Raw genomic sequence first — 26813 nt, 5'->3', positions numbered from 1 at the left:
GTTGATAACATCTAGGATTTTTTTTATTGTGGCAAAAATAAAATTTACCATCTAAAATATTTTTGGGTGTACAATTCAGTGATACTAGACACATTCACATAGTTGTGCAAAAGTCGCCACTATTTATCGGCCTAACTCTTCATCTTGTAAAACTGGAACTCTACCTATTGAGCAGTAATTCCCCATGCTTCCTTCCCCTAGTTGTTGGCAGCCACCATTATACTTTGTCTTTATGGTTTTGACCAACTTCAGATATGTGGAATCATACACGTGTTTGTCTTTTTTGTGACTTGCTTATTTCAGTTAGGGTAATGTCCTATCCTAACAAGGTCTATCCATGTTGTGGCGTATAGCAGATTCCTTCCTTTTTCAGGCTGAATAATATACTCCATTGTACACATGCAGCACATTTTGCATATCCATTCGTCCATCAGATGGGTACTTGGGTTGCTTGCACATTTTACCTATTGTGATTAATGCTGCTGTGAATGAACATAGGTGTACAGGTATTTCCTTGAGATCTTGCTTTCAACTCTTTTGGGGTATATACCAAGAGGTGTAATTGCTGGATCACACAGTAATTTTTTTAATTTGCCATACTATTTTTCACAGAGGCTCTACTGTTCTTCATCATCTCCTAGTAGCCTACGGGTTCCAATTTCTCCACACCCTCACCAACACTTTTCTCTTCTTTTTTTTGATAGTAGCCATCCTAATGGGTGTAAGGTGGTGTCTCATAGTAATTTTGGTTTGCATTCTCTTGTGATTAGTGATGTTTAGCATATTTTCATGTGCTTATTGGTCATTTCTGTATCTTCTTTGTAGAAGTATCTGTTCATGCCCTTTCCCACTTTTAAATTGAGTGGTTTGGTTTCTCATTGAGTTTTAGGAGTATCTCTCTGTATTCTAGATGTTAATTCTTTATTGGATGTTGATTTGCACATATTTTCTCCCATTCTGTGAGTTGACTTTTTATTTTATTACTAGAATAGTGTGTTTTGATGTACAAAGTTTTTACATTTTCATGAAATCTCATTTGTCTATTTTCTTTTGTTACTTGTGCCTGTGAAGTCATATTCAAGAAATCATTGCCAGACCCAGTGTTGTGAAAATTTTGTCCTGTGTTTTCTACTAAGTTTCATTGTTTCGGGTCTTATATTTTGTTCATTGATCCACTTTGAGTAACATGGCATTGGGTGAGAGTCCAACTTCATTCTTTTGCAAGTGGATGTCCAATTCTCCAAGCGCCATTTACTGAAGACTGTTCTTTCCCCTATTCAGTAGTCTTGCTGCTGCTAAGTCACTTCACTCGTGTCCGACTCTGTGCGACCCCACAGATGGCAGCCCACCAGGCTCCCCCATCCCTGGGATTCTCCGGGCAAGAACACTGGAGTGGGTTGCCATTTCCTTCTCCAATGCATGAAAGTGAAAAGTGAAAGGGAAGTTGCTCAGTCGCGTCCAACTCTTCGCAACCCCATGGACTGCAGCCCACCAGGCTCCTCCGTCTATGAGATTTTCCAAGCAAGAGTACTGGAGTGGGGTGCCATCGCCTTCTCTGATTCAGTAGTCTTGGCATCTTGTTAAACGTCATTTGACCATGTCTGCAAGGGTTTATTTCCAGACCTTCTATTCAGTCTGTATGTCTGTCTTTATGCTAATACTGCACCGTTTTGATTACCATATCTTTGAGGTAAGTTTTCAAATCAGGAAATGCTGAGTCCGGTTCTGTTGATCTTTGTCAAAATTGTTTTGACTGTTCAGGTCACTTGAGATTCTATATGAATTTTAGGACAGGTTTTTCTGTTTCTACAAAAAGTCATTGGGGTTTTGATAGGGATTGCATTGAATCATTTTGAATAACATTAACATTTTAACAATATGAAGTCTTCCAATTCATGAACATGGGATGTGTTTACATTTATTTATGTTGTCTAATTATTTTCAGCAGTGTTTTGTAGTTTTAATTTACAAGTTTTTTACCTTCTTGGTTAATTCCTAAGTATTTTATTCTTTTTGATGTTGTTATAAATGGTATTGTTTTTGTAATTTCCTTTTCAAATTGTTCATTGTGTATATGAATGCAGCTGATTTTGGTGTGTTGGCTTGGTATCTGCTGGCTTTGCTGAATTCATTTATTAGCTCTAACAGCATTTTTTGTGGAGACTAGGATTTCCTGCATATAAGAGTGTATTCTACTCAAACAGATAATTTTACTTTTTCCTTTCCAACTTGGATGCCTTTTATGTTTCTTGTTTAATTAATTGCTCTGGCTGAAACTTCCAGTAATATGTTGAATAAAAGTTGGTGAAAGCAGGCATCTTTGTCTGGTTCCTGATCTTAAAAGAAAAAGTGTCCAATCTTTCACCATTGAATATGACATTTTCTGTGGGTTTTACATATATGGCATTTATTATATGAAGGTAATTTCATTCTGTTCCTATTCTGTTAAAAAAGAGGGTTTGTTCAGGAAAGGATGTTGAATTTTTAATAACATTTATTTACTTGTTTGACTGCATCAGGTCTTAGTTGCAGTTAGGGTGTTGCTTTGAGATCTTTCTTGTTTTTAATGTCATCTTTTCTAGATACAGATTTCCTTCATTGCACCACTTTTGCAGTGGCCCTTAAGTCTTTGTATGTTGTGTTTTGTTCTCATTTGTTTCTGAAGGTTTCTCATTTCCCTTCTCAGTTCTTCTTTGATTCCTTGGTTGTTTAAAAGTGTTACTCAGTTTTCTCAGTTTTGTAAATTTTTCAGTTTCAATTTTGTTACTGATTTCTATCTAACTCCGTCCTGTTGTTGTCAGAGAAGATGCTTTGTTTGATATCTTTAAAAATATATGGAGACTTTATTTGTTGCCTGAAGTATGGGAAATGTCCCATAGACACTAGATAATGTGTATTTGCTGTTGGATAGAATGTTCCATGAGCTTTCCAGGTGGCACTGGTGGTGAAGAATCTACCTGCCAGTACAGGAGACACAAGATAAGTAGTTTTGATTCCTGGGTGGTGAAGATCCCCTGGATGAGGAAAATGGCAACCCATCCCAGTATTCTTCCCTGAAAAGTTCCATGGACAAGAGAAGCCTGGTGGGCTACAGTTCATGGGGTTGCAAAGAGTCTGACACAACTGAACACACACACACAGTTCCATATATGTCTGTTAAATCTAATTGGTTAATTTTGTTGTTCAGCTGCTGTACTTCCTTATTTAAATATCTTCTGTCATTTATTCACTATTCTGAGTGGGATATTTAAGTCTCTGACTGTTATTGTAGAACTGTTTCTCTCCCTTCAGTTCTTAAGTTTTGCTTCATACATTTTGATAATTATATATTGTATAGTTATATTGAGGGTTTTAGTAACATACAGAGTCTCTTCTTGTCTGTATTAACTTTTCTGTGTCTGTTTGGCCTGCCTTTAGTGTGGCACCCCGGCTGTCTGCTGGTTGCTGTTCGTGTGTAATATCTTTCTATGTCCTTTCACTTTCCTTCTGTTTCTGTCTTTGGATCTCAGGTGAGTCTCTTGTAGTTAGATCTATGGGATCAAGTGTTTTTATCCATTCTGCATATCTCTGTTTTTTGATTGGAGAGTTTAATCCATTTATATCATTTAATTGCTGATAAGGAGAAGACTGAGATCAAATTGACAACATCCGCTGGATCACAGAATAAGCAAGAGAATTCCAGAAAAACATATGCTTCATTGACCACGTTAAAGCCTTTGACTTTGTGGATCACAACAAACTGTGGAAAATTCTTCAAGAGGAAGGAATACCAGATCACCTTACCTGCCTCCTGGCAAAACCTGTATGCAGGTCAAGAGGCAACAGTTAAGAGCCAGACATGGAACAATGGACTGGTTTCAAATAGGGAAAGAAGTACATCAAGGCTATATATTGTCACCCTGCTTATTTAACTTATATGCAAAGTACATCATGCAAAATGCTGGGCTGGAGGAAGCACAAGCTGGAATCAGGATCAGAGGGAGAAATATCAATAACCTCAGAGATGCAGATGACACCACCCTTATGGCAGAAAGTGAAGAACTAAAGAGCCTCTTGATGAAGGTAAAAGAGGACAGTGAAAAAGCTGGCTTAAAACTCAACATTCAGAAAATGAGTTCATGGCACCCATCACTTCATGGCAAATAGATGGGGGAAACAATGGAAATGGTGACAGACTTTATTTTCTTGGGCTCCAAAATCAATGCAGATGGTGACTGCAGCCTTTAAATTAAAAGACGCTTGCTCCTTGGATGAAAAGCTATGACCAGCTTAGCATATTAAAAAGGAGAGATGTTAATTTGCCAGCACGGGTCCACATAGTCACAGCTATAGTTTTTCCAGTAGTCATGGTGGATGTGAGAGTTGGACCTTAAAGAAGGCTGAGTGCCGAAGGATTGATGCTTTTGAACTGTGGTGTTGGAGAAGACTCATGAGAGCCCCTTGGACTGCAAGGAGATCAAACCAGACAATCCTAAAGGAAATCAATCCTGAATATTCACTGGAAGGACTGATGGTGAAGCTGAAGCTCCAATATTTTGGCCACCTAATGTGAAGAGCTGACTCATTAGAGAAGACCCTGATGCTGGGAAAGATTGAAGGCAGGAGCAGAAGGGGACAGCAGAGGACAAGATGGTTAAATGGCATCACCTACTCAATGGGCATGAGTTTGAACAAGCTCTGGGAGATGGTGAAGGACAGGGACGCCTGGTGTGCTGCAGTGCATGGGGTCACAAAGTGTTGGACATGACTAAGTGACTGAAAAACAGCAACAAAGGAGAAGACTGACTTTTACCATTTTTCCTATATGCCTTATAGCCTTTTGTCTCTCATTTTTTTGCATTCTTGTCTTCTGTGTTTAGTTGATGTTTTTATAGTGAAATGTTTAAATTCCTTCTTAATTTTTTGGTGTGTAAATTCTGTAGCTATTTTTGTGGTTGCCATGGGGATTACTTTTAATGTCAAAGTTATAAGACTATAATTTGAGTTTACAGCAGCTTAACTTCAATAACATAGAAAAATTTCTGCTCTTCTGCAGCTCTGTTCCCACCCCTTTCCGTTTTTGATGTCATAAAATTACGTCTTTATACTAGTGTGTACCTCAAAAGATAAACTTAAAATTCTTTCAGATGCGTTAGTCCCCTAAATTATGTAGACAATAAGATTGGGAGTTATAAACAAAAGTTACAGTAATATTAGCTTTTACATTGTTTTTTTTTCCTTAAATGTATCAGTCTCTTAGATAATGTAGAAAAAGGATACAGCTACCAGCCCTTGTTAACAGTCATGCTTGCTTTTGTAATTGCCTGTATATTTCCGTGTATTGAGATCTTTTTTCCTCCATGTGGTTTCAGGTTACTGCCCAGTGTCCTCTCATTTCCCCTTGCTGGGCTGCTTTTCTTACAGGGCAGGTTGGTCACAAGCTCCCTCAGCTTTTGTTTATCTGGACATATCCTAGATTTCTCCCTCACTTTTGAAGGACAGTTTTGCTGGGTACAGGATTCTCAGTTGAGAGTTCTTTTTCTTTTAACAATTTGACTCTCAGCCCTCAGTTTTCTGGCCTCAATGGCTTCTGATAAGAAATCTGTTGATAATCTTATTGAGGATCCTTGTATGTGATGATTTGCTTCTCTCTGCTCCTTTTAAGGTCCTCTGTGTCTTTTTTCTTAAAAATTTGATTATAATGTGGCTTGGTGTGAGTCTCTTAGAGTTCACCTCACTTGGAGTTTTTTCGACCTTCATTGTTTATATTCATTTTAATCAAATTTCAGAAGTTCCCAACCATTATCTCTTATCAGATATTCTCTCTGCCTCCATCCCCACATCCCCTCCTCCTGGGATTCTCAGGATGAATTTGTTAGTCTACTTAATGGTGTCCCACATGTCCCTGGTGTTCTGTTCATTTACCTTAAATCTTTATTTAAAAGTATCTATTTACTTTTTGGCTCTGGTGGGTCTTTGTAGTGGTACAGAGGCTTTCTCTAGTTGTGGCGAGTCGAGGCTACTCTCTAGTTGTGGCACGTGGGCTTCTCATTACAGTGGCTTCTTCCATTGCAGAGCACAGGCTCCAGAGTGCATGGGCTTAGTTGCAGCATGCAGGATCTTAGTTCCCAGACCAGGGATAGAACACATGCCCTTGCATTGCAAGGTAAATTCTTAATCACTGAACCATGAGGGAAATCCCTTAAATCTTTTTTCTTTCTGTTCGTAAGTCTTGACAGTTTTCATTGTGCTATCTTTAGGTTCACTGATTTCTTCTGCTTGGTCAAATATACTGTTGAAACTATCTAGTGAAATTTTCATTTCGGTTAGCGCATTTTTCAGCTGCAGAATTTCTTTTTTTCGTTTTGTTTTGAGGTTTTCTCTCTCTCTCTCTCTCTCTCTCTTTTTTGTCCATGCTGTGCAACTTGTGGGATCTGAGTTCTCTGACCAGGGATTGAACTTGGGCCCTTGGCAATGAGAGTTCAGTGTCCTAATCACCAGACTGCCAGGAAATTCCTAGGTTTTCTCTCTTTGTTGACATTTCCATTGTTCATTTCACACATTGTTTTCTTGACTTTCTCTACATCCTCCTTTAGTTCTTTGAGTATTTTCAAGATCATTGTTTAAATTCTTTGGCATATTTGCCATTAGGTCTTTTTCAGGGACAGTTTTACTGATTTTTTTTTTTTTCCTTTGAATGGGCCATACTATCCTATTCCTTTGTATGCCTTGTGATTTTTTTCATTGGATGCTGTATGTCTGAATCTAATAATATGGTAAGTCTGGAAAATTAATTCTCCTCCTCCCCCATAGTTTGCTGTTTTTATGGTTTTGCTTTGTTTTGGTTATTGTAGCCTGCTTTTGTCAAGGATCAGCCTGAGGAGTCCCCACAGGTGTTTACTGAGCCTTGCCCTGGGCACATGCAGCCGCATCTAATTTTCCCCATACATGCAGTTGTTTTAGAATGCCGTAGTCTTTAATATCTGGCTCCCATGAGAAAAGGTGAAAAATAAAAGATGAAAGTGGGGGGCAAGGTTGGGGGAATGGCACCAACCCATTTAATCTTCTGCAAGCCACTTCAGCTGGAGGCGGTGGGCCTTGCAGCAATTGAATAGTGCAACAACAAGGTGCAAGAATGGCTGCCTACCTGTGTCTGGACCTTTGTGATCAGAAGGAACAGTCAGTGATCAGAGCACAGATCACAGGATTTTCAGGAGACAGTCCTTTTTGCATACTCTTACTCCCACAAACTGTCCTAACTGTTACAGGAACATGTGGGCATAGATGGCTTTTACTGTGCTGAGAGCTGAAATTGACTGAAATTAACAGCCATTTACCTTCTGAGTTTTCCCTTTGAAGTTGCAAACCTTCAACAGACTTCAGCAGAGTCCTGAAATAGTTGCATCCTTATAGATTCAGCTAGTACAGTTGTTGCCTAGCTGGTGAGACAGATTCCTGGTGCTTCCTCCTCTTCCGTCTTCCCAGAACCCTCCTAACACTTAGGATTTTAGTTGTAGTTTTGATGTGTGATATGCATACATCATGTATTTAGATTTTAGTAACTTCCACTGGTTTCTTAGATTATCATTTTTTACTTGGTTCATTTTTGGACTGGTTTGCTTGACTTCCTTAAATTAAGGGTACCATACTTAAGAAATTGCTAAAACCATTGTACACACTAATAAATTATACAGTACCCACATAAGTACTACTCTCATTACCAGTACCCCCAAAGACCCCCATGTTTTCCCTAAAGATCACATTTCCCTTTCTCCAGATGCAACCATTATTTTTCTGTGTTTTCTTTGATGTATGTTATTCCCATGCCTATAAAACTAAAATGTATCTAAAATTTGAACTTTATTGTATGCTTTTATGAAACTCATTCATGTTGCATGCAACTGTAATTTGTTAACATTGATGGCTGTATAGAGTTATCACGAAATACCTAACAGTTTTCAGTTTTGATGTTCAACATTTAGGTTGTTTCTAGTTTGGGGCTGTTAAACAGTGATGGAATGATTTTTTTTGTGCATGAATCCTGACACACAAGCTCCCTAAGTTTGAGATTCTTTAAAATTAATAGATAATTCCAAACTTTCCCAAAGAAACTGTACTATTTTACAGTACTTTCCCACCAGCAGGGTGTGTTAGTGCCAGCTGCTTCATACCAGCATCAAGTACTGAAATTATCAACTCTTCTTCATGTAGCTGTTCTTGTGGATGGAATGTTACCCATTATGGTTTAAAATTTGTATCTTCCGAATACCTACTGAGGTTTTAACATTTTCATGTTGTTGGCCACTTCAAATACTGTCCTACCGTGTAGTTACGCAGTCATGGATGCTGTTCTCAGTTGGGCGAGTCAGATTTGTAGGCAGTATTTATTCTGGCGGAGACCTTTGTTGGATACATGCATTGCTAATATTTCCCGCATTTGGGGCTTATCTTTTTAGTCTCCTAATGTTGTCTTTTGATGATGATAAGTTCTTCATTTTAAGATGGTTCCAATTAATTGATTTTTTTAAATTTTCAGTTAGCATTTTCATGCCATACTTCAGAAATCTTTCTCTTTTGAGGAAATGAGGATGTTTCTTGTGTTAATCTTTGAGATTGACTCTTTGGTTGACTCTTTGGATAATATTGTAGACGGAATTTTTAAAAATTTGTTTCCTAATTATTTTCTAGTACATAGAAAAACAGCTTTTTGCATATTACCTTTAGTGAACTTGATAAATTTACTTCATAAACTTGCTAAACACCAGCAAGAGTTTACTTATAGATTCTTAAGGAATTTTCTACATACACAAATACATTGTCTGCAGATTGTGAATGTTTTGTTCTTTCCAGTCCTTCTACTTTTTTCCCATTACTTATTTCACTGGCTTCGGTTATGCAGTAGAGTGTTGAATAGAAGTGACAATGACAAGCATCTTTTGTCTTGTTTCTGGTCTTGTGGGAGGGGTTACAGGAATGGGCGTTTTCAGCATTTCACCTTTGAGTGTTAGCTGAAGTTTTTTAGATACTCTTTTACTTGGCTAAGGAAATTAATTTATTTTTAGAATTTGCTGAGAAGGCTTTTTGAAAGTCATGATTGGATGTTAAATGATTTCAGGTTTTTCTGCATCTGTTCATTTGAATTTTCTCATTCTAAAAAAAAAATATGTGGGTTTGGGACATTCCTCGTGGGCCAGTGATTGAGAATCTGCCTTTCAATGCAGGGGATACAGTTCCATCCCTGGTTGGGGAACTGAGATCCCATGTGCTGCAGGATAACTAAACCCGCAACAAGAGATGCCTGCGTGCTGCAGTGAAGACCCAGCGGAGCCAAAAGATTTAAAGCAATTAAAAACAAAACAACACGTGTAGATAACGTTTAGAAAAGAATACCCAAGTAAACCCAACTTGGCATTAAACCATGCTTGGAATAAACACAACTTGGTGATTAAGTAGTTTATTTAGTGTATTGCTGGAATTGATTTGCAAATGTTGTCTTTAGGATTTTTGTGTTAATGCATTTGAGATCAGCTTGTAATTTTCCTTCCTTAAAATATCTTGGTATCAGGGTTATACTGGCCTCTTGAAACGAAAGAGAAAGTTCCTTTTTTTCCTGTTCTTTGGGAGAAAGTTTGTACAATTTACAGTACTTGTCCTTAAGTTTTGGTTTTATTTACTGGGGAAACAACCTGTGCCTGGAGTGTTTTGTTTATTTTTTGAGGGAATGGTTTAAATTATGGGTTCAGTTTTTTTTTTTTAACTAGATAAAGAATTATTTATATACTCTGTTTCTTTTAAGTTTTGGTAAGTTGAGTTTTTCTAGGAATTTCTCCATTGCATTTAAAATTTCAGGTTCATTGACATAAATTTATATATAATAGCTATTCTTTGTTTTAAAGTTACCAGTATTCTTTATTTCCTTTTACTTAGGTATAATTGACATTTACAATGTTACTAAATTTAGGTGTATAACATATTTGATATTGGTATATACTGTGACGTGATCACCACAGTAAGTCTAAGTGACATATCATCATACATAGTTAAAGAATTTTTTCTTGTGATGAGAACTTTTAAGATTTATTCTCTTAGCAGTTTTAAAATATGCAGTGCTGCTGCCTCTGTTTAGGCACTAAGTCATGTCCAACTCTTTGCAACCCTGTGAACTGTAGCCCACCAGGCTCTGTCCATGGGATTTCCCAGGCAAGAATACTAGAGTGTGTTGCCATTTCCTTCTCCAGGGGATCTTCTTGACCCAAGGATCTAACCCAAGTCTTCTCCTTGGCAGGCAGATTGTTTACTGCTGAGCCAACTGTAGATACCAGGCTGTACATTACATCCCTTTGACTTATTTTGTAATTGGAAATTGCCCATTTCTTCACTCATTCCCCATTTCTTCCCACCCCACATCTGACAGTCTCCAATCTGTCTTTGTATCTGTGAACTTGGTGGCAATATTTTTTTTTCATTTTTAGATTCCATGTGTAAGTGAGATCATGTGATACTTGTCCTTGTCTGACTTATTTCCCTTAGCATAATGCCCTCCATACATGTTGTCACAAATGGCAAGATTTCATTTTTTTTTTACAGCTGAATAATATTCGGGCTTCCCTGGTGGCTCAGACGGTAAAGAATACGCCAGCAATGTGGGAGACCTGGTTTTGATCCCTGGGTTGGGAAGATCCCCTGCAAGAGGGCATGGCAGCCCACTCCAGTATTCTTGCCTGGAGAATCTCCATGGACCGAGAAGCCTGGTGGGCTACAGTCCATGGGTCGCAAAGAGTGGGACACGACTGTGCAACTAAGCAGCAGCAATATTCTGGTGAATATTCTATTTACATTGTATTTATCAGTTTATCTGTTGATAGACCCTTTGGTTGTGTCCATATTTTGGCTCTTGTAACAAATGCTGCAGTGAACCTGGGGGTGCACGTATCTTGTCAAGTTGTGTTTTCATTTTCTTCAGATAAATAACCAGAAATAGAATGTCAAGATCATATGATAGTTCCAGTTTTAATTTTTAAGCCTCCATGCTGTTTCCTGTGACGGCTATGCCAGTTCCCACCTACAGTGCACAGGGGTTCCTTTTGTCTGCACCCTCACCAACACTCATTATTTCTTATCTTTCTGATAGTAACCCTTCTAACAAGTGTGAGGTGATAACTCATTGTGGTTTTGGCTTGCATTTCCCTGATGATTAGAGATGTGTAAAGCATCTTTTCATAGACCTTTTGGCCAACTGTGTATCTTCTCTGTAAAATGTCTGTTTTGGTCCTCTGCCCATTTTTTTCTTAAAAAATTTTTTTTTTTTTTGCTTTTAAGTTGTATATATTTTCTGTGTATTTTGAATATTAACCTCTTACCAGATATATGATTGGCAAATACTTTCTTCCGTTCAGTAGATCACTATTTCATTTTGTTGCCAGTATATTTACTGACATCTTGACAATGATAAGCTGTACTTTTTTTTCCTTTTAGTTAATTGTTTTAAAGATGAACTTTTGGCTTTGAATTTTGTACCCCACGCTGATGTATTTTTATATGTCAGTTAGTTTTTTTTCTTTTCTTCCTATTGCTTTCTTTGGGCTTTATTCATTGTTTTTCTAAATTCTTGAAGAGGACGTACTTAGAGTATGGTATTTTAGATACTATATATAACGGCCGACACATATATAATGTGTCGACCATTTTAAAATGTACAATTCGGTGGTTTTAGTGTACTCAAAAAATTGTGAAACCGTATCATTCGTTTCTTAGTTCCAGAACATTTTCATCACATCAAAAAGAAGACCCCCTACCTATTAAATGTCACTCCTATCTACCATTCTCCCATACCTTGGCACCACTAACCTGCTTTTAATCTCCATGGATTTGCCCACCCTGAGTATTTCATGTGTGGAATGATGGACTATTTGGTCTTTTATGTTGAGCTTCTTTCACTTAACGTAGTATTTTCAACATCCATCCGTGTTGTACCATGAATCAGAACATCGTTCCTTGTTCTGGTTGAATAATATTTCATAATATGGAGTTGTCACATTTTCTTTATCCATTCATCAAAATGACTATTTTGGGTGGTTTCTGCTTTTGGCTATTATGAATAACGCTGTTAAGAACATTTATACAGAAGTTTTTACATGGAAATGTTTTCACTATTCTTAGGAACATACCTAGAGTGAGTTTTTGGATCATGTAGTATCTCACTGCTTAACTTTTTGATAAACTGCCAAACTGTTTTCCAAAGCAGCTGCCCCATTCTCCTTTCCAACCAGCAGTGTATGAGGGTTTCGATATCCTCATCAGTACTCTTAATTATCTTTTTTATTATAGCCATTCTAGTGGGTGTGACGTTTTATCTCATTGTCACTTTGATTTTTCTAATCATGTTGAGCTTATTGGCTGTTTTGTATTTTCTTTGGACAAATATCTCTTTAAATCCCTAGCTAATTTTATTTATTTATTTATTTTTACTGTTGAGCTTTGAGTTCTTTATATAGCCTAGATGTTGCACTCTTACCAGATGTATGGTTTGCAAATATTTTCTCCATTCTGTGGCTTGTCTCTTCGTTTTCTTGATAGTGTCTTCTCTCCTAGCACAAAAGTTTTTAATTTTGATGAAGTCTGATTTGTTTATTTTTGCCCCTTTTTGGTTGTTAGTATTTTTGGTATCATATCTGAGATACCATTGGCTGATCAGTGTTGCAAAGGTTTATCCCTATGTTGTCTTTTAAAGTTTTCTAGCTTTAGTTATCACATTTAGCTTTATGATCCATTTTTTGTTAATTTTTAAATGTGTTGTAGGATGAGCATCCCAACTTCATTCTTTTGCTTGCAGATACTCAATTGTCCAAGAACTATTTGTCGAAAAGAATATTCTTTCCCCACTGAATGATCTTGGCATTCTTGTAGAAAATCAGTTGACCATAAATGCCAGGATTTATTTCTGAACTTGCAGTTCTATCCCATTGATAAAGCCAGTACCACACAGTCTTGATTACTGTAGCCTGGTAGTACATTTTGAAATTGGGAAATATAAGTCTTCCAACAAGTCTGAGGTGGCTTGAGGTATTCATGGTCACTTACATTTCCATATGAATTTTAAGACCAGGTTGTTAATTTCTGCAGAACAAGCAATTGAGACTTTGATCTATAGCTTGATTTGCAAACTGTTGCTATTTTAATAGTAAGTCTTTCAACCAGTGAGCATGAGATACTGTTAATTTCTTTTCAGCAGTGCTTTATAGTTTTCTATGTATGTCTCTGTACTTTATTTGTAAGTTTTTTTTTAATGCTGTTGTAAATGAAATTTTTTTCTTAATTTCCTTTTCAGTTTATTCATTGCTAGTGTATAGAAATAGAACTATTTTTATGTATTGATGTTGTATTAATACCTGCCACTTCGCTAAACTGAGTGTTAGCTCTAATTGTTTTTTTGTGGATTCCTTAGGACTGTCTTTATCTAAGATCATGTCTTCTGCAAATAGTTTTATTTTTTCCTTTCCAATCTAAACGTCTTTTACTTAGATTGCTGCCCAATTGCTTTCACTAGAAACTTCAATGCAATTTTGAATAAGAATTGTAAGAAGTAGGTATTCTTGTCTTATTCCAGTCATATGGGGAAAGTTTTCAGTCTTTGACCATTAAATATAAGGTTAGATATGGGGTTTTGGGGGCCTCCCTGGTGGCTCAGAGGTAAAGCACTTGCCTGCAATGCGGGAGACCCAGGTTCGATCCCTCGTAGGGAAGATCCCCTGGAGGAGGAAATGGCAACCCACTCCGGTGTTCTTGCCTGGAGAATCCCATGGACGGAGGAGCCTGGTGGGCCGCAGTCCGTGGGGTCACAAAGAGTCAGACACGACTGAGCAACTTCACTTTCACTTTATCAGGTTGAGATTGTTCCTTTCTGTCTTTAGTTTATGGAATTTTTTAAATCAGGAAAGGGTGTTTTATTTTGTTAAATATTTTTTTATGGGTCTATTGAGATGATTAAGTACTTTTTGTCCTAGTATGGTATATTTCACTGATCAGTTATCAAGTGTTGAATCAGCCTTGCATTTTGGGGAAAAGTCTGATTGGGTCATGATGTGTAATCTTTTTTATATGCTACCACATTTGTTTTGCTAGCATTTTGTGAAGGATTTATGTGTTTAAATTCGTAAGGGCTATAGGTCTGATTTTCTTGTGATGTCTTTGTCTACTTTTGGTTATCGGGGCATACTGACCTCAGGACTGAATTGTTAAGTATTCTCTTCTCTTCCCTTTTTTTGGGTGGGAAGATGAAGAATTGTAATTGTAATTATGAAGAATTGTAATTTCTTTTTAAGAATTGAAGAATACTTCAATTGGTGAATTTGAAGAATTCACCAATAAGGCCATTTGGCCCTGGACTTTTCTTTGTGGGAAGTTTTTTGATTATTGTTCAGGTTGTTTGTTTATTGTAGATATATTCAAATTGCCTATTTCTTTTTATATCAGTTTCAGTAATTTGTGCCTTTGTAAAAATTTATTTCAAACAGGTTTTCTAATTTGACATACAGTTATACAAGAGATAGTGACCTCTTTTAGTTTCTATAACCCCTTTTTATTTCTTTTAAGGTTGGTAGTAATGTTGTCACTTTCATTACTGATTTTAGTAATTTGAGTCCTTGATCCTCCCCACCCCGCCCCTTGATCAGTCTAGCTTAAGGTTTGTCAATTTTGCAAGTGTTTCAAGGAACTAACTTTTGGTTCTATTGACTTTTCTCTATAGTTTTTCTAGTCTTTATTTCTGCTTTAATCTTTGTTACTTTGTCTCTTCTGCTTGCTTTTTGGTTTTGTTTGTTTCCTGGCTGTTTTTCTAGTTCCATAAGGCATAATGTTAGGTAATTCATTAAAGGTCTTTTTTAGTATAGGCACTTACAACTTTTCAAGTATTGCTTTCACTGTATGACTTAAATTTTAATGTTTTGTTTCTTCATTCATTTTGTTTTTTCCATGTGATTTCTTCTTTGAGCTACTGCCTGTGTTTAATTTCCATATTCATGAATTTTCCATTTTTTTCTTTTACAGATCTGACTCTATTGTGTTCAGAGAATATTCTTTGTATGATTTGAAGCCTTTCAAATTTGTTGTTGTTTTATGCAGTTACATTTGGTCTGTCTTGGAGAATGTTCAGTATCCACTTAAGAAAGCTGTGATTTCTGCTGTTACTGGATGGAGTGTGTTAGGGATGGCTTTGGTTCTAGCTGGTTCATAGTGTTCACGTCTTCTTTTTCCTGCTGATCTTCTGTTTCCTTGTCCTTTTCACTATTGAAATTGTGGTATTGATGTTTCCAACTACTGCTGTGAAATACCTATTTATCCTATCAATTGTCAGTTTTTACTTCGTATATTTTAGTGTTCTGCTTTTAGGTTCATCTGTGTTTATAACTGCTATATTTTGATGGATTGACCCTTTTATCATTATAAAACGTCCTTATTTGTCTCTAATAACAATTTTTGTCTCACGGTTTATTTTCTCTGATATTAGTGTAGCCACTTCAGTTTTCTTTTAGTTGCTCTTTGCAGGATATATATATATATATATATATATATATATATATATATATGTATGTATGTATGTATGTATTTCCATCTTTTTACTTTTAACCTGTTTGTTTCTTTGAACCTAAAGTGTCTCCACAGCATATATTTGGATCATGGTTTTCTAAAATCCATTTAAAAAAATCTTTTAACTGGACAATTTAGTCTGTCCACATTTAATGTAATTAATGGTAAAGTAGGATATACATCTAGGGCTTCCCTGGTGGTTCAGTGGTAAAGAATCCACCTGTCAAGCAGGGGGCATGGGTTTGATTCTTGAGTCGGGAAGATGCCCTGGAGAAGGAAATGGAAACCCACGCTAGTACTCTTGCCTGGAAAATTCCTGGACAGAGGAACCTGGTGGGCTAAGTCCATGGGGTTGCGAAAGAGTCAGACACAACTTAGTGACTAAAGAGCAGCAGCAGGGTATACATTTTACCATCCCGCTGTTTGTTTTCCAGGTATCATGTTTTTTTCTTTCTCTATTCCTCATTAACTGCTTTAAGTAGATACTTTCTAGTGTATCATTTTAATTTCCTTGTCCTTTATAGTATTTTTGTTTTGACTGCACTTTGTTGCTGCAGGCGGGCTTTCTCTAGCTGTAGACAGGGGGGGCCACCCTCCAGTTGCAGTGTACGGGCTTCTTACTGTGGTGGCCTCTCTCGTTGCGAAGCATGGGCTCCATGGTGCCTGGGTTTCAGTAGTTGCGACTGATGGACTCCAGAGCACAGGCCCGGTAGTTGTGGCGAACAGGCCTCGTTGCCCAGTGGCTTTGGGATCTTCTTGGACCAGGGATTGAACTGGTGTCCCTGGCATTGCAAGGCAGATTCTTAACCACTGGACCACCAGGGAAGTCCTTTTATGGTATTGTCTGAGTTATTTTCTCAGAGTCATTTTCTTAATGGCTGCCTTGGAGGGTACAACTAGCATTTGAATTCATGACAGTGTAGTTCAGATTAATAATAATTTAATTTCAGTAGTACAGTTGACCCTGCACATGGGTTTAAACTGCATGGGTCCATTCATATGCAGATATTTTTCAATGTTGGTTGAATTCTGGCAATGTGGAGGAACCATGGAGATGGAGGGCTGAATAGAAGGTATATGAAGGTTAACCCCTGCATTGTATGTAAAAACTCTGTTCCAGTATTGCTGCATTCCCTCCCTCTTCTGTGCTGATGTCATACAAGTTACATGACATGCATTGTATGCCCATCAACACAGATGTAAAATTACTGTTTTATTCAGTTATCTTTTAATAAGAGAAAATTTTAAACAAAAATACTTTTATGGTATCTTTAGCATTTACCTATGTAGTTGCTTTTTGTGATGTCTTTGTTACTTTGTGTGGGTTAAAGTAACTGTCTTGGTTGTCTTTTCATTTTAATCTGAAGGACTGACTGCCTTTAGTATTTATGTAGGGGCAGGTTTGCTAACAACAGACTCTTTCTGGTTATATTTGGGAATATTTTTATTTTCAAAAGATTGTTTTGTTGGCCATAGAATTCTTGGTTGAGTTTGTTATTTTAACACTGTGAATATGTTGTCTTACTGTCTCCTGGCCTCCATGATTTCTTATGAGAAATCAGATGTTAATCTTATGGAGTCTATATGATGAGTTGGTTTTCTCTTGCACATTTCAAGATTCTCTTTGTCTTAGGGTTAGGGTTAGGTTGTCTGTGAGTTCATCCTACTTGTTCATTTAGTTTCTTGGATGTATCAATTGGTTTTCATCAAATTTGGGATATTTTTTGTCATTTTTCTTCACGTATTCTTCTTCCCCCTTTTTCTCTGTCCTCTCTTTTTGGGACTTCTAGATTGTTATCCCAAAGGTATCTGAGACTTCTCCTTTTTCTTCATTCCTTTCTCTTTCTCTTCCTCAGACTGGATAATCTCAGTGGACTTAATCTCCAGATTCACTGACTCTTTCCTCTGCCTGTTTAAGTCCTAAGACCCTGTAGGGAATTTTTCATTTCAGTTGTTGTACTTGTCAGTACCACAATTCCTAATTGGTTATTTATATTTTTTATATATATATATATATATATATGTAATTTATGTTTCTTTAGTGGTTTTTTGTTTGGCATGTCTGCCAAGAAAAACAGAAGAAAAAATAAAAGTTTACTTGGAGTCTTAGTAAATGAAATTTAGGAAACACAGATTGAGGTAAAACTGAGAGTGTTCCAAAGAAGAGAAGCAGTTGGGATGACAATGGCAGAAACCACAAGGGCTACAAGGTTGTCAGAATTGTCTAGCAAAAATTGTGATTGGCCCTGACACAAGAAAGGAAATATTTGCTTCTAAGGGATAGGCTGTCTAGAGGATTCAGTAAGTATCTAGAGTTGAAACATGGGCAAATGTTCTGGATGCCTGTGTTAAGAAAATATGGTCAGAAGGTCAGGTTCTATTCAGGCTGAGGCATGTGTAAGTCGCTTCCTCAGTGGCCTCCGGCACTGTTGTAGACAGCTCCTTTAGCAGTACAAACTCCATATTGGTTTTCCTTTCACAGGTGAGACATTGTTCTTACACTACAGTTTTTCTGCCATTTTCCCTTTTAGCTCTTCAAACGTAGTTAACATAGGGACTTCCCTGGTGGTCCAGTGGTTAGGACTTCACCTTCCAACGCACAGAGTGCAAGTTCAGTCCTTGATTGGGGAGCTAAGATGTCACATGCCTTGTGGCCAAACAAAAAGTTAAACAGAAGCAGTATTATAACAAATTCAATAAAGACTTAAAAATAGTTAAAATATTATAGCTGCTTGAAGTCTTGATCTAATACTTGAAATGCCTTATCTAAGTCATCTCTTTTTTTTCCCCCTGTGAATGATAAAAAAACATTTTCTTTGCATATTTTGTAAATTTTGAATTGAAAGGGGGACACTAAATTATTTAAATGACAAATCTGAAAATCAGATTACCTGTTCTCAGAGTTTGCCGTTCTCTTTGTTGTTACTCAGTGACTTTTTCTCAGCTAATTCCGTGAAGGTTTTTTTTTTCCTTCATGTGTCCACTGAAATCTTTTTGGTTATTTTAGTGGCCAGCTAATGACTGGACAGAAATCTCCTTACATGCCTAGAACTGGTCAGTCCCTTGGTCTTTGCCAGAGTGCCTTCCTCACTGAGCCTTACAGCTTATTGACTCCACAGTAGCCTTCACTTCCCTGCTGGTGCAGAGCCTCAAAGTTAATTGAACTGAGAGCTTAGGGCCTTCCAGATTTCACGGGAGCATGTTGAGCTATTTCAAGTCCCCTGTGGGTATCTTATTCCTCAGCTTTTCCCAGTAAGCTTTTTTGGTAGTCTGTTTGCCTGAACTGTTATTTACTACCTGAGGCACCAGATGTTTAACAATTGCCTTTGATTGTTTGACAAACTTAACCTAGAGAAAGCTTACTCATTCTTGGTAAGCTCCAAAGACAGCCTAGAAAAATGAAAACTTCCACAGAACTACCGGAAAAAATCAAGTAATGACAACCTCTGGGAATGAGGTTTGAGCTCCAGTCCTGTTTTGCCCCTTCTGGTGGCTTCCAGGATGCTATTAATAATCTTCCCTGTGACACTGAGCTCTTGGTTTTCAAGCTTGCTGGAGAGCTAGGGAGAAGGAGATGGGAATAGTCCAAATTAAAAAGCCACAAAGTGTGCTGTTTTTACTGGGCTTCAGATCTTTTGTAGTTGCGATTTAAATCATGTTTTCGATCCCTGCAAACCTTTGTTTAATTTTCAGAGTTCTGAAAAAGTTCATCTGACAGTTTCTGCTGATTTTCTTGTCACCAAGTCCAAGCTCAGTCTTCTTGCCACACACCAGGCCAGGAATCAGGAGTTGAGGTGTTGAGGCAAGGGATAGCGACTGTATTTGGAAAGCTGGGTGTCTGAGAAGATACTGGACTTAAAGTCTGGATGCCAGGTTGTTCTTTGGGAACAGAGAAGGGAAGGAGGAAGTAAAGTAAAAAGGCCATGAGTCTTGCTAAGTATCGCCTAATTTAGCCAACCACTGGAAGGGGATGTGTTCATTTCTTCCTCCTGCAGGCACTCACAGGTGGGCAAGGCCACGGTGTCTCCCTGTGAGCTGAACAAAGGCACTTCAGTTTAATATCAGGCGGAGGGCAGGGTTCCCTGAGGCAGGCCATTATGTATGCTTACAGCTACTGACGGCATCCTTTCAGTGAGGAGAGTTATCAATAACAAAAGGAAGCAAAGGTTAAAGTGGAAGAAACAGGTCCGACATGGAGTCAGGTTTTGTTCTTCCATGTTACATTGCCACTGCTTATATGGAGGAAAGAATTTTCAAGAGGTCCTTGCTCTGCCATTTCACTGACATCATCCTGATCATTGATTTTTGATCTTTCAAATACTAGCACCACAGGCTGTACGTTTCCTTCTGCACGTGGGTTTAAGTGCATTCTATGACTTGTGATGTCTTCTAATTCTCATTCAGGTAAAAATACTTTCTAAATTCTACTGAATATCTTGTTAACCTACAGAACCTTGTTAGTGTTAACCTTGTTAACACTACAGAAATGTGTGGTTTAACATCAAACCATTTGGAACTTTGTTGTATGCTTATTTTAAAAATTACTGTTAGAATATTTATTTAGCTGTGCTGGGTCTTAGTTGTGGCTGTGGGATCTTCGGTCTTTGCAGCATGCGGTTCTTCAGTTTTGTCATGCAGACTCTTGGTTGCAGCTAGCGGTATCTAGTTCTCTGAGCAGGAATCAAACCCAGGCCTTCTACATTGGGAGCGAAGTCTTAGCCACTGTATCACCAAGGAAGTCCCTTACTGTTGTCTTTTCATGATGGGGTTTTAGCTTAATTCTACTGTGTTCATAGAAAGTCTTCTGTGTGATTCTGGTCTTCAGAATTTGTTGGGACTTCCTTTATGCCCTTTGTTAGAGGCTGTATGTACAGTTATAGGGAAAGTGTGTTGACCTCATTTGATGCAGTTTTATGTTGAGCCAAATTTGTTAATTTTATGTTTAATCTTATAGATCCTTACATTTGATCATCTTATTCTGTCAGTTGCCAAGAGAAATGTGTTTAAATTGCTAGCTTTTATTGTAGTCTTGACTGTCTTCTTGTTTTAGGTTTGTTGATCTTTTTTTTTTCCCATTATAGATTTTTGTAGACTGGTAAGCTTTAGAATTGTTCCTCTGGGATTGTCCCCTTTATACTTGTGAAATGTCCTCTTTTGTCTCTCATGGTTTGCCTTAGCATTATTTTGTTTGATATTTGTTCAGTTGCACAAGCTTTCTTTGATTAATTCTGGCATGGCATATCTTTTCTCACATTTTTCAACTTGTCAGTAATCTTGTATATTTTTAAGACCTGACTTTGGTAAGCAGCAATACAGTTGAGATTTTTATTTTTAACTCATTCTTCTAAAAGGTGTCTTAATTGAAGTTTGGGGTTTGTTTTTTTTTTAATTTGTAGTTGAACTATTATATGTGTTGTGCTTAGTCACTCAGTTGTGTCTGACTCTTTGCAACCCCATGGACTGTAGCCCATCAGGTTCCTCTGTCCATGGGTGTTCTCCAGGCAAGAATACTGGAGTGGGTTGCCATGCCCTCCTCCAAGGGATTTTCCCAACCCAGGGATCGAACCCAGGTCTCCTGCATTGCAGGTGGATTCTTTACCTTCTGAGCCACCAGGGAAGCCCTAACTATTAGTATACTTTATGCTTAAATTTATCACCTTTATTGGGTCTTCTCTTTGTACATCATGTTCTGTGTGGCTTTCTTTTGCATTAATGAAGTGTTCTTTATTCAAACTTATCCTTTCTGTGATTAAATATTGTTTTACTGTTCTTTTTGTGGCTACCCTAGGGATTACATCACATATCTTTGACATATTAGTATCTCACAAATTTAGTGCTTTCATCCCCTCTGGAAAATGGGAGGATCTTGACTTCCCTGGTGGCTCAGATGGTAAAGCGTCTGCCTGCAACACGGGAGACCCAGGTTTGATCCCTGGGTTGGGAAGATCCCTGGAGGAGGAAATGGCAACCCACTCCGGTGTTCTTGTCTGGAGAATCCCATGGACGGAGGAGCCTGGTGGGCTGTAGTCCGTGGGGTCACAAAGAGTCAGACACGACTGAGCGACTTCACTTCACTTCACTTTATAGAACTCCAGTTACCTTGTCACCACAGCTTTTGTGCTGTTGCTACTACGCATTTTAATTGTATATGTATTTTTAAATTCCATAAGGAATTATTTTACATAATCATTATTTACTTAGTCTTGCTCATATATATTGTTCTTTCATCATGCTTATTTTTCTGATTTTCTGTGCTTTCATGTGGGTCTATTCTCCTTCTGGCTGAGGAACATCTTTTGTGTTTTCTTTAGTGTAAATATACCAGTAATGAATTCTCTTTTATTTTCCCTGAAAATGTCTTTATTTCATCTTCCTTTTTAGGCTATTTTTGCTGGTTATAGAATTCTTGCTTGGCATTTTTCATTCAATTTGTATAAGATGTTTATCTTCAGGTTTTCCGGATTTCCTGGACAAATCACTCTTTTCTTTCTGAAATCTCTTTTCATCTCCATCTCTTGTTCTGTTTGTTTTAATTCTCCCTGTGTCTTCTCTGCTGTTTCACACTTTAGTCTACATATGACATCTTTGTTTTGTTTTGTTTTGTTTTTGTTTTCTTGCTTATGAGTTCTTGGGCTTCTTATATGTGTGGATTGGTATCTTCAGCACTCAGTTTATAGCCATTATCTCTTCATGTATTTCCTCTGTTTCATTTTGCTGTTTTCTTCTTCTGTGGGTCTGATTAAACATACATTCAGCCTTCTCATTCTGTCCTTCTCTCACCCTCTCTTTGGTTCTCCCCCCACTTTTTTTCGGTTTCTCCCTTGCATTTTGGATATTTTGGTCCTATGCTCTAGTTTACTTTTGCAGAACTGTGCCTCATTTGCTGCCACAGTCCACCTTTGAGATTTAAATTTCCAGTATCTTGGGAGATGTTTTGGGCCTTGACTTCTTTCTGGTTCATTTTTACCTAAGGTACTCTTGGGTCTCAGCTCAGTAAATACCGTGTCCTATTAGACTTGCCGCTGGGACAGGCTTTGGGTCTTGACTTCTCTCCCTTTGCCTCTTCAAGTCTCAGAACCGAGAGCAAACTTTACTGAATGGGCAGATACCTTCATAGGATCGGTGATTTTGGTGCTCTGGTAATTTGCTTTCTCTTCTGGATTTTAGCTTTTTTTTTCCCCCAGGATTAGACTGGTAGTTTTCTACTATATTCTAAGATCTACAATGATTTTTTTTTTTTTTTTTTTTTACTAATTAAAGGATTTTCTAATTTTAGGATGAAGATAAGTCTGAATAAACTTGCCAGTCATTACTGCAAATTAAATTTGAATGGTTTAAAAATTATTAACCCTTATTTTAATTGTCCTCTGGTACTAGTACTTATTGTGAACAGTTGCTGTAAAGAGAAGTGAGGTAGTACAAGTAAAGAGCTTAGGAAGTATCCACCTGAGTGGTAGTGTAGTGTTTGCAGTGTTCTTCCACTTTTCAACCTGCACTGTCCTTCTGCTTAATATAGTTCTGCAGAAACTACTTTGTCTTTCCACCTCACTATTAAGTTCTCTTGCTCTGTCTTTCCTACCAATCAGACCACATACTGGCTTTATTGTATAATCAATTACCTTTCGGTGTCTCCAGTGGATCTTCTGGTATCTTTCTGGGAATACAGTAATGACTTTGAGTTCAGTGCAGTTGCTTAGTCGTGTCCAACTCTTTGTGACCCCATGGACTGCAGCACGCTAGGCTTCCCTGTCCATCACCAACTCCCGGAGGTTGCTCAAACTCATGTCCATCAAGTCAATGATACCATCCACCCATCTTATCCTCTGTTGTCCCCTTCACCTGCTTTCAGTCTTTCCCAGCATCAGAGTCTTTTCCAGTGAGTCAGTTCTTCGCATCAGGTGGCTGAAGTATTGAAGCTTCAGTTTCAGCATTAGTCCTTCCAATGAATAATCAGGACTGATCTCCTTTAGGATGGACTGGTTGGATCTCCTTGCAGTCCAAGGGACTCTCAAGAGTCTTCTCCAACACCACAGTTCAAAAGTATCAATTCTTCAGTGCTCAGCTTTCTTTATGGTCCGACTCTCACATCCATACATGACTAGTGGAAAAACCATGTCTCTGTTTGTGACCCCATGGACTAGACAGTCCATGGAATTCTCCAGGCCAGAATACTGCAGTGGGTAGCCTTTTCCTTCTCATGGGGATTTTCCCAACCCAGGGATCAAACCCAGGTCTCCTGCATTGCAGGTGGATTCTTTACCAGCTGAGCCACAAAGGAAGCCCAATAATTATTTTAAAATCTTGTTTTTGGCTTTATGATCCTTTTTTCCTCAAGTATAGGTTGGTTTGTTTTTTTTTTTTTCAATTTTATTTTTTATTTTTAAACTTTACAATATTGTATTTCAAGTAAAGGTTTTATGTTAAGATTGATGCTTCATTTAATCTGTTAGTTTTCTGTCAATACTGCTTGTAATTTGTATTTTTTTTCAATTAAAAAGATGTTTTTCTGGAGTATAGTTGCTTTACAGTGTTGTGTTATTTTCTATTGTACAGCAGAGCAAATCAGCTATCCATATGCATATGTCCCCTCTTTTTTGGATTTCCTTATCACTTAGGTCACCACAGAGCACTGAGTAGAGTTCCCTGTGCTATACAATAGGTTTTCATATAATAATTTGTATTTTAAAATGGGCTTTTGTATTAGGGATTGCCTGAAAGTGTGTTTGCAGATACTGTATAGGTTTGCACCAACCTGCCCTCTGAATGGGAAGAATAGTCCATAATGGATATTGCGTACTTCTGTAAAGTGATCTTGGCAGCTATTGATCAGTACTAATTTATTAGGGGTTGCCAAATAGCAATTTTCTAATTCTCATGCATGCATTTATTAGCTGACATGCTTTTACAAAAGTAAGCTTACTTTCATCAACTATTTGGTTAACCTGAAAAGATGACCCTGAGAAAAGGCAGATAAATGCTTGATTATCCTTCTCTATTTTCTTTGAAAATATTGAGCTGGTTTTCCAGACTTCTCTAAAGCTGACCAGTCAGTTGTTCTTCAGTGTCATTGTGGACTCATGGATTTAGTGTGTTTGTATCTTGACGCATTGCAGTCATCCTTTTTGGCTCGGATTGTCTAGTGTGTGAACAGTTGAGCTTTTTCATACCCAATAGGATGCCTATAAGAAGGGGAAAAAAGACAGGTAATAAGCTGTTAAACTAGAACTCCCATACATTGTTGTTCAGCTGCTAAGTTGTGTCCGACTCTTTGCAACCCCTTGAACTGATGCATGCCAGGCTTCCCTGTTCTTCACTATCTCCCAAAGTTTGCTCAGACTTATGTCCATTGAGTCGGTTATGCCATCTAACCATCTCATCCTCTGCTGCCACCTTCTTTTCCTGCCCTCGATTGTATGGTAGTTTGAACATTCTTTGGCATTGTCTTTGGAGTCATGCATTGCTAATGTGAAATATTATAACTGCTTTGAAAAACAGTGTGACAGTTACTTCAGAGGTTAACATAGAGGTACTGAATGACCCAGAAGTTTTTCCTGAGAGTAATGAAAACATGAATCCACACAATACCCAAAACATGGAAACAATTCAGATGTCAGTTGATGAGTGGTGTAACAAAGTGTGGTATATCCATAGGGTGGAATAGTTGCCAGTAAAAAGGAATGAAGACCAGATTCATACTAAAACATGAATGAACCATAGATAGTGTGCTAAAGTGAAAAAAACTAGTTAAGGAAGACCACGTGTTCTCTCATTCCACTTACGTGAGATGCCCAGTGTAGGCTAATACAGAAAGAGATGAATGAGTTGCTCAGGGCTGGGAGAGGTGGGAGGGAAAGGGAGTGACTGATGAAGGGTTTTCCTTGTGGGGTGGTGGAATGTTCTAAATTTAATTGTGATCATTGCACAACTCTGGAAATACGAAAAACCTTTGAATTGTGTGCTTTTAATTGGTGAATATGTGATCAAGGAGAAAAGATACTTGCATTACATAACAGAGCATTAGCTTTCTTAGAGTATTCTTATGAATTAATGAGACTAACAACCCTGGTAAAATGGTTGAGACACACATGAAGAGACAGTTCTTTTAGTCAACATATAATAAACTGCACTGCTGCTGCTAAGTTGCTTCAGTCGTGTCCGACTCTGTGCGACCCCATAGACGGCAGCCTACCAGGCTCCTCTGTCCCTGGGATTCTCCAGGCAAGAACACTGGAGTGGGTTGCCTTTTCCTTCTCCAATGCATGAAAGTGAAAAGTGAAAGGGAAGTTGCCTAGTCGTGTCCAACTCTTCACGACCCCATGGACTGCAGCCCACCAGGCTCCTCCGTCCATGGGATTTTCCAGGCAAGAGTACTGGAGTGGGGTGCCATCACCTTCTCCGAATAAACTGCGCTAGGTGCTGTGAATACAGTTGTGAACATCTGTGCTTATGTAAAGAAGTGTGAGCTATACATAAATGCAGAAGTATGGTGGGGAGTAAGGGACATAATATTTCGGTTTATGCTAAGTAATAGGAAAAGAAACTAAACAAGGGGATATGATAAGGAATGACCAGGGGTGGGGCTTAGTGGTTGCATAAATTATTTCCCTATGTACTACTGAGGGAAGGCCTGTCTCTAAGGACGTGACATTTCAGCTAAAGACCTGAGTGATGAGCCAGCCATGTAGAGAAGAAACTGGATTGATACCAGGAGAAAATCAGTACAAGCAGAGGGAACTGCAAGGCCTTGGAGTGGGTGGATGGGCCTGAATCTGGTGCATTTAAAGGGTGTCAGGACTTTGAGGGTGTGGGAGGTGGTGAAGCAGAGAAGGGTCAGGAGGCTGCCACAGGAAGTGTGTGTAGGCATGGACTGGTTTGGTGATAATGCAGACAAGGTAAGCGGACAGATTCAGTGTGGATTTCAGAAGTTGGTTTAACAAGACTTGCTGGTTGTGAGGGAGAATCAAATTTTTTCTGGCATACTTCGTGGATCATTTTATGAGCCAGAAATTATAGGGAAAATGGGGACAAATAAATGAAATGCTGAATTATAGAAAAATAAATTAAGGAGGTATGGTAGACCTTTGTCATTCAGTTTCAGAATCTTATCACAAGCTTGAACAATGGTATTTTATTTTTTTACCTGTTAGATTCATAAAAAGTAAAGTTTGCCAAAGCCATGGAGAAATAGTGCTTATGTAGTTGAAAATTTAGACTGGTTTGACTTGGGGCAGTTTTGGCCAGTGCCTTAT

The 26813-nt window shown here is 38.0% G+C and overlaps 1 protein-coding gene across 14 annotated transcripts in view; it reads left to right on the top strand.

Annotated features, from left to right (window-relative positions):
- The window catches only part of CPEB1 (cytoplasmic polyadenylation element binding protein 1), a 110458-nt gene that overhangs the window by 38283 nt on the left and 45362 nt on the right, over positions 1 to 26813 (top strand). For 2 of the 14 annotated variants that reach the window (XM_059879424.1, XM_059879423.1), the window contains exon 2: positions 10567 to 10798. The exons of the other annotated variants lie outside the window; for them this stretch is intronic. In XM_059879424.1, coding sequence (XP_059735407.1) covers positions 10675 to 10798 — 124 coding nt within the window. In that variant the 5' untranslated portion in view covers positions 10567 to 10674. The remainder of the gene's footprint in view (positions 1 to 10566; positions 10799 to 26813) is intronic. 14 annotated transcript variants of the gene reach the window in all.

The sequence above is a fragment of the Bos taurus genome, chromosome 21, assembly GCF_002263795.3.
Source record: "Bos taurus isolate L1 Dominette 01449 registration number 42190680 breed Hereford chromosome 21, ARS-UCD2.0, whole genome shotgun sequence".
Taxonomy (NCBI): Eukaryota; Metazoa; Chordata; class Mammalia; order Artiodactyla; family Bovidae; genus Bos; species Bos taurus.
The sequence above is the reverse complement of the archived record's forward strand: the minus strand, read 5'-3'. Positions and strand labels throughout refer to the sequence as shown.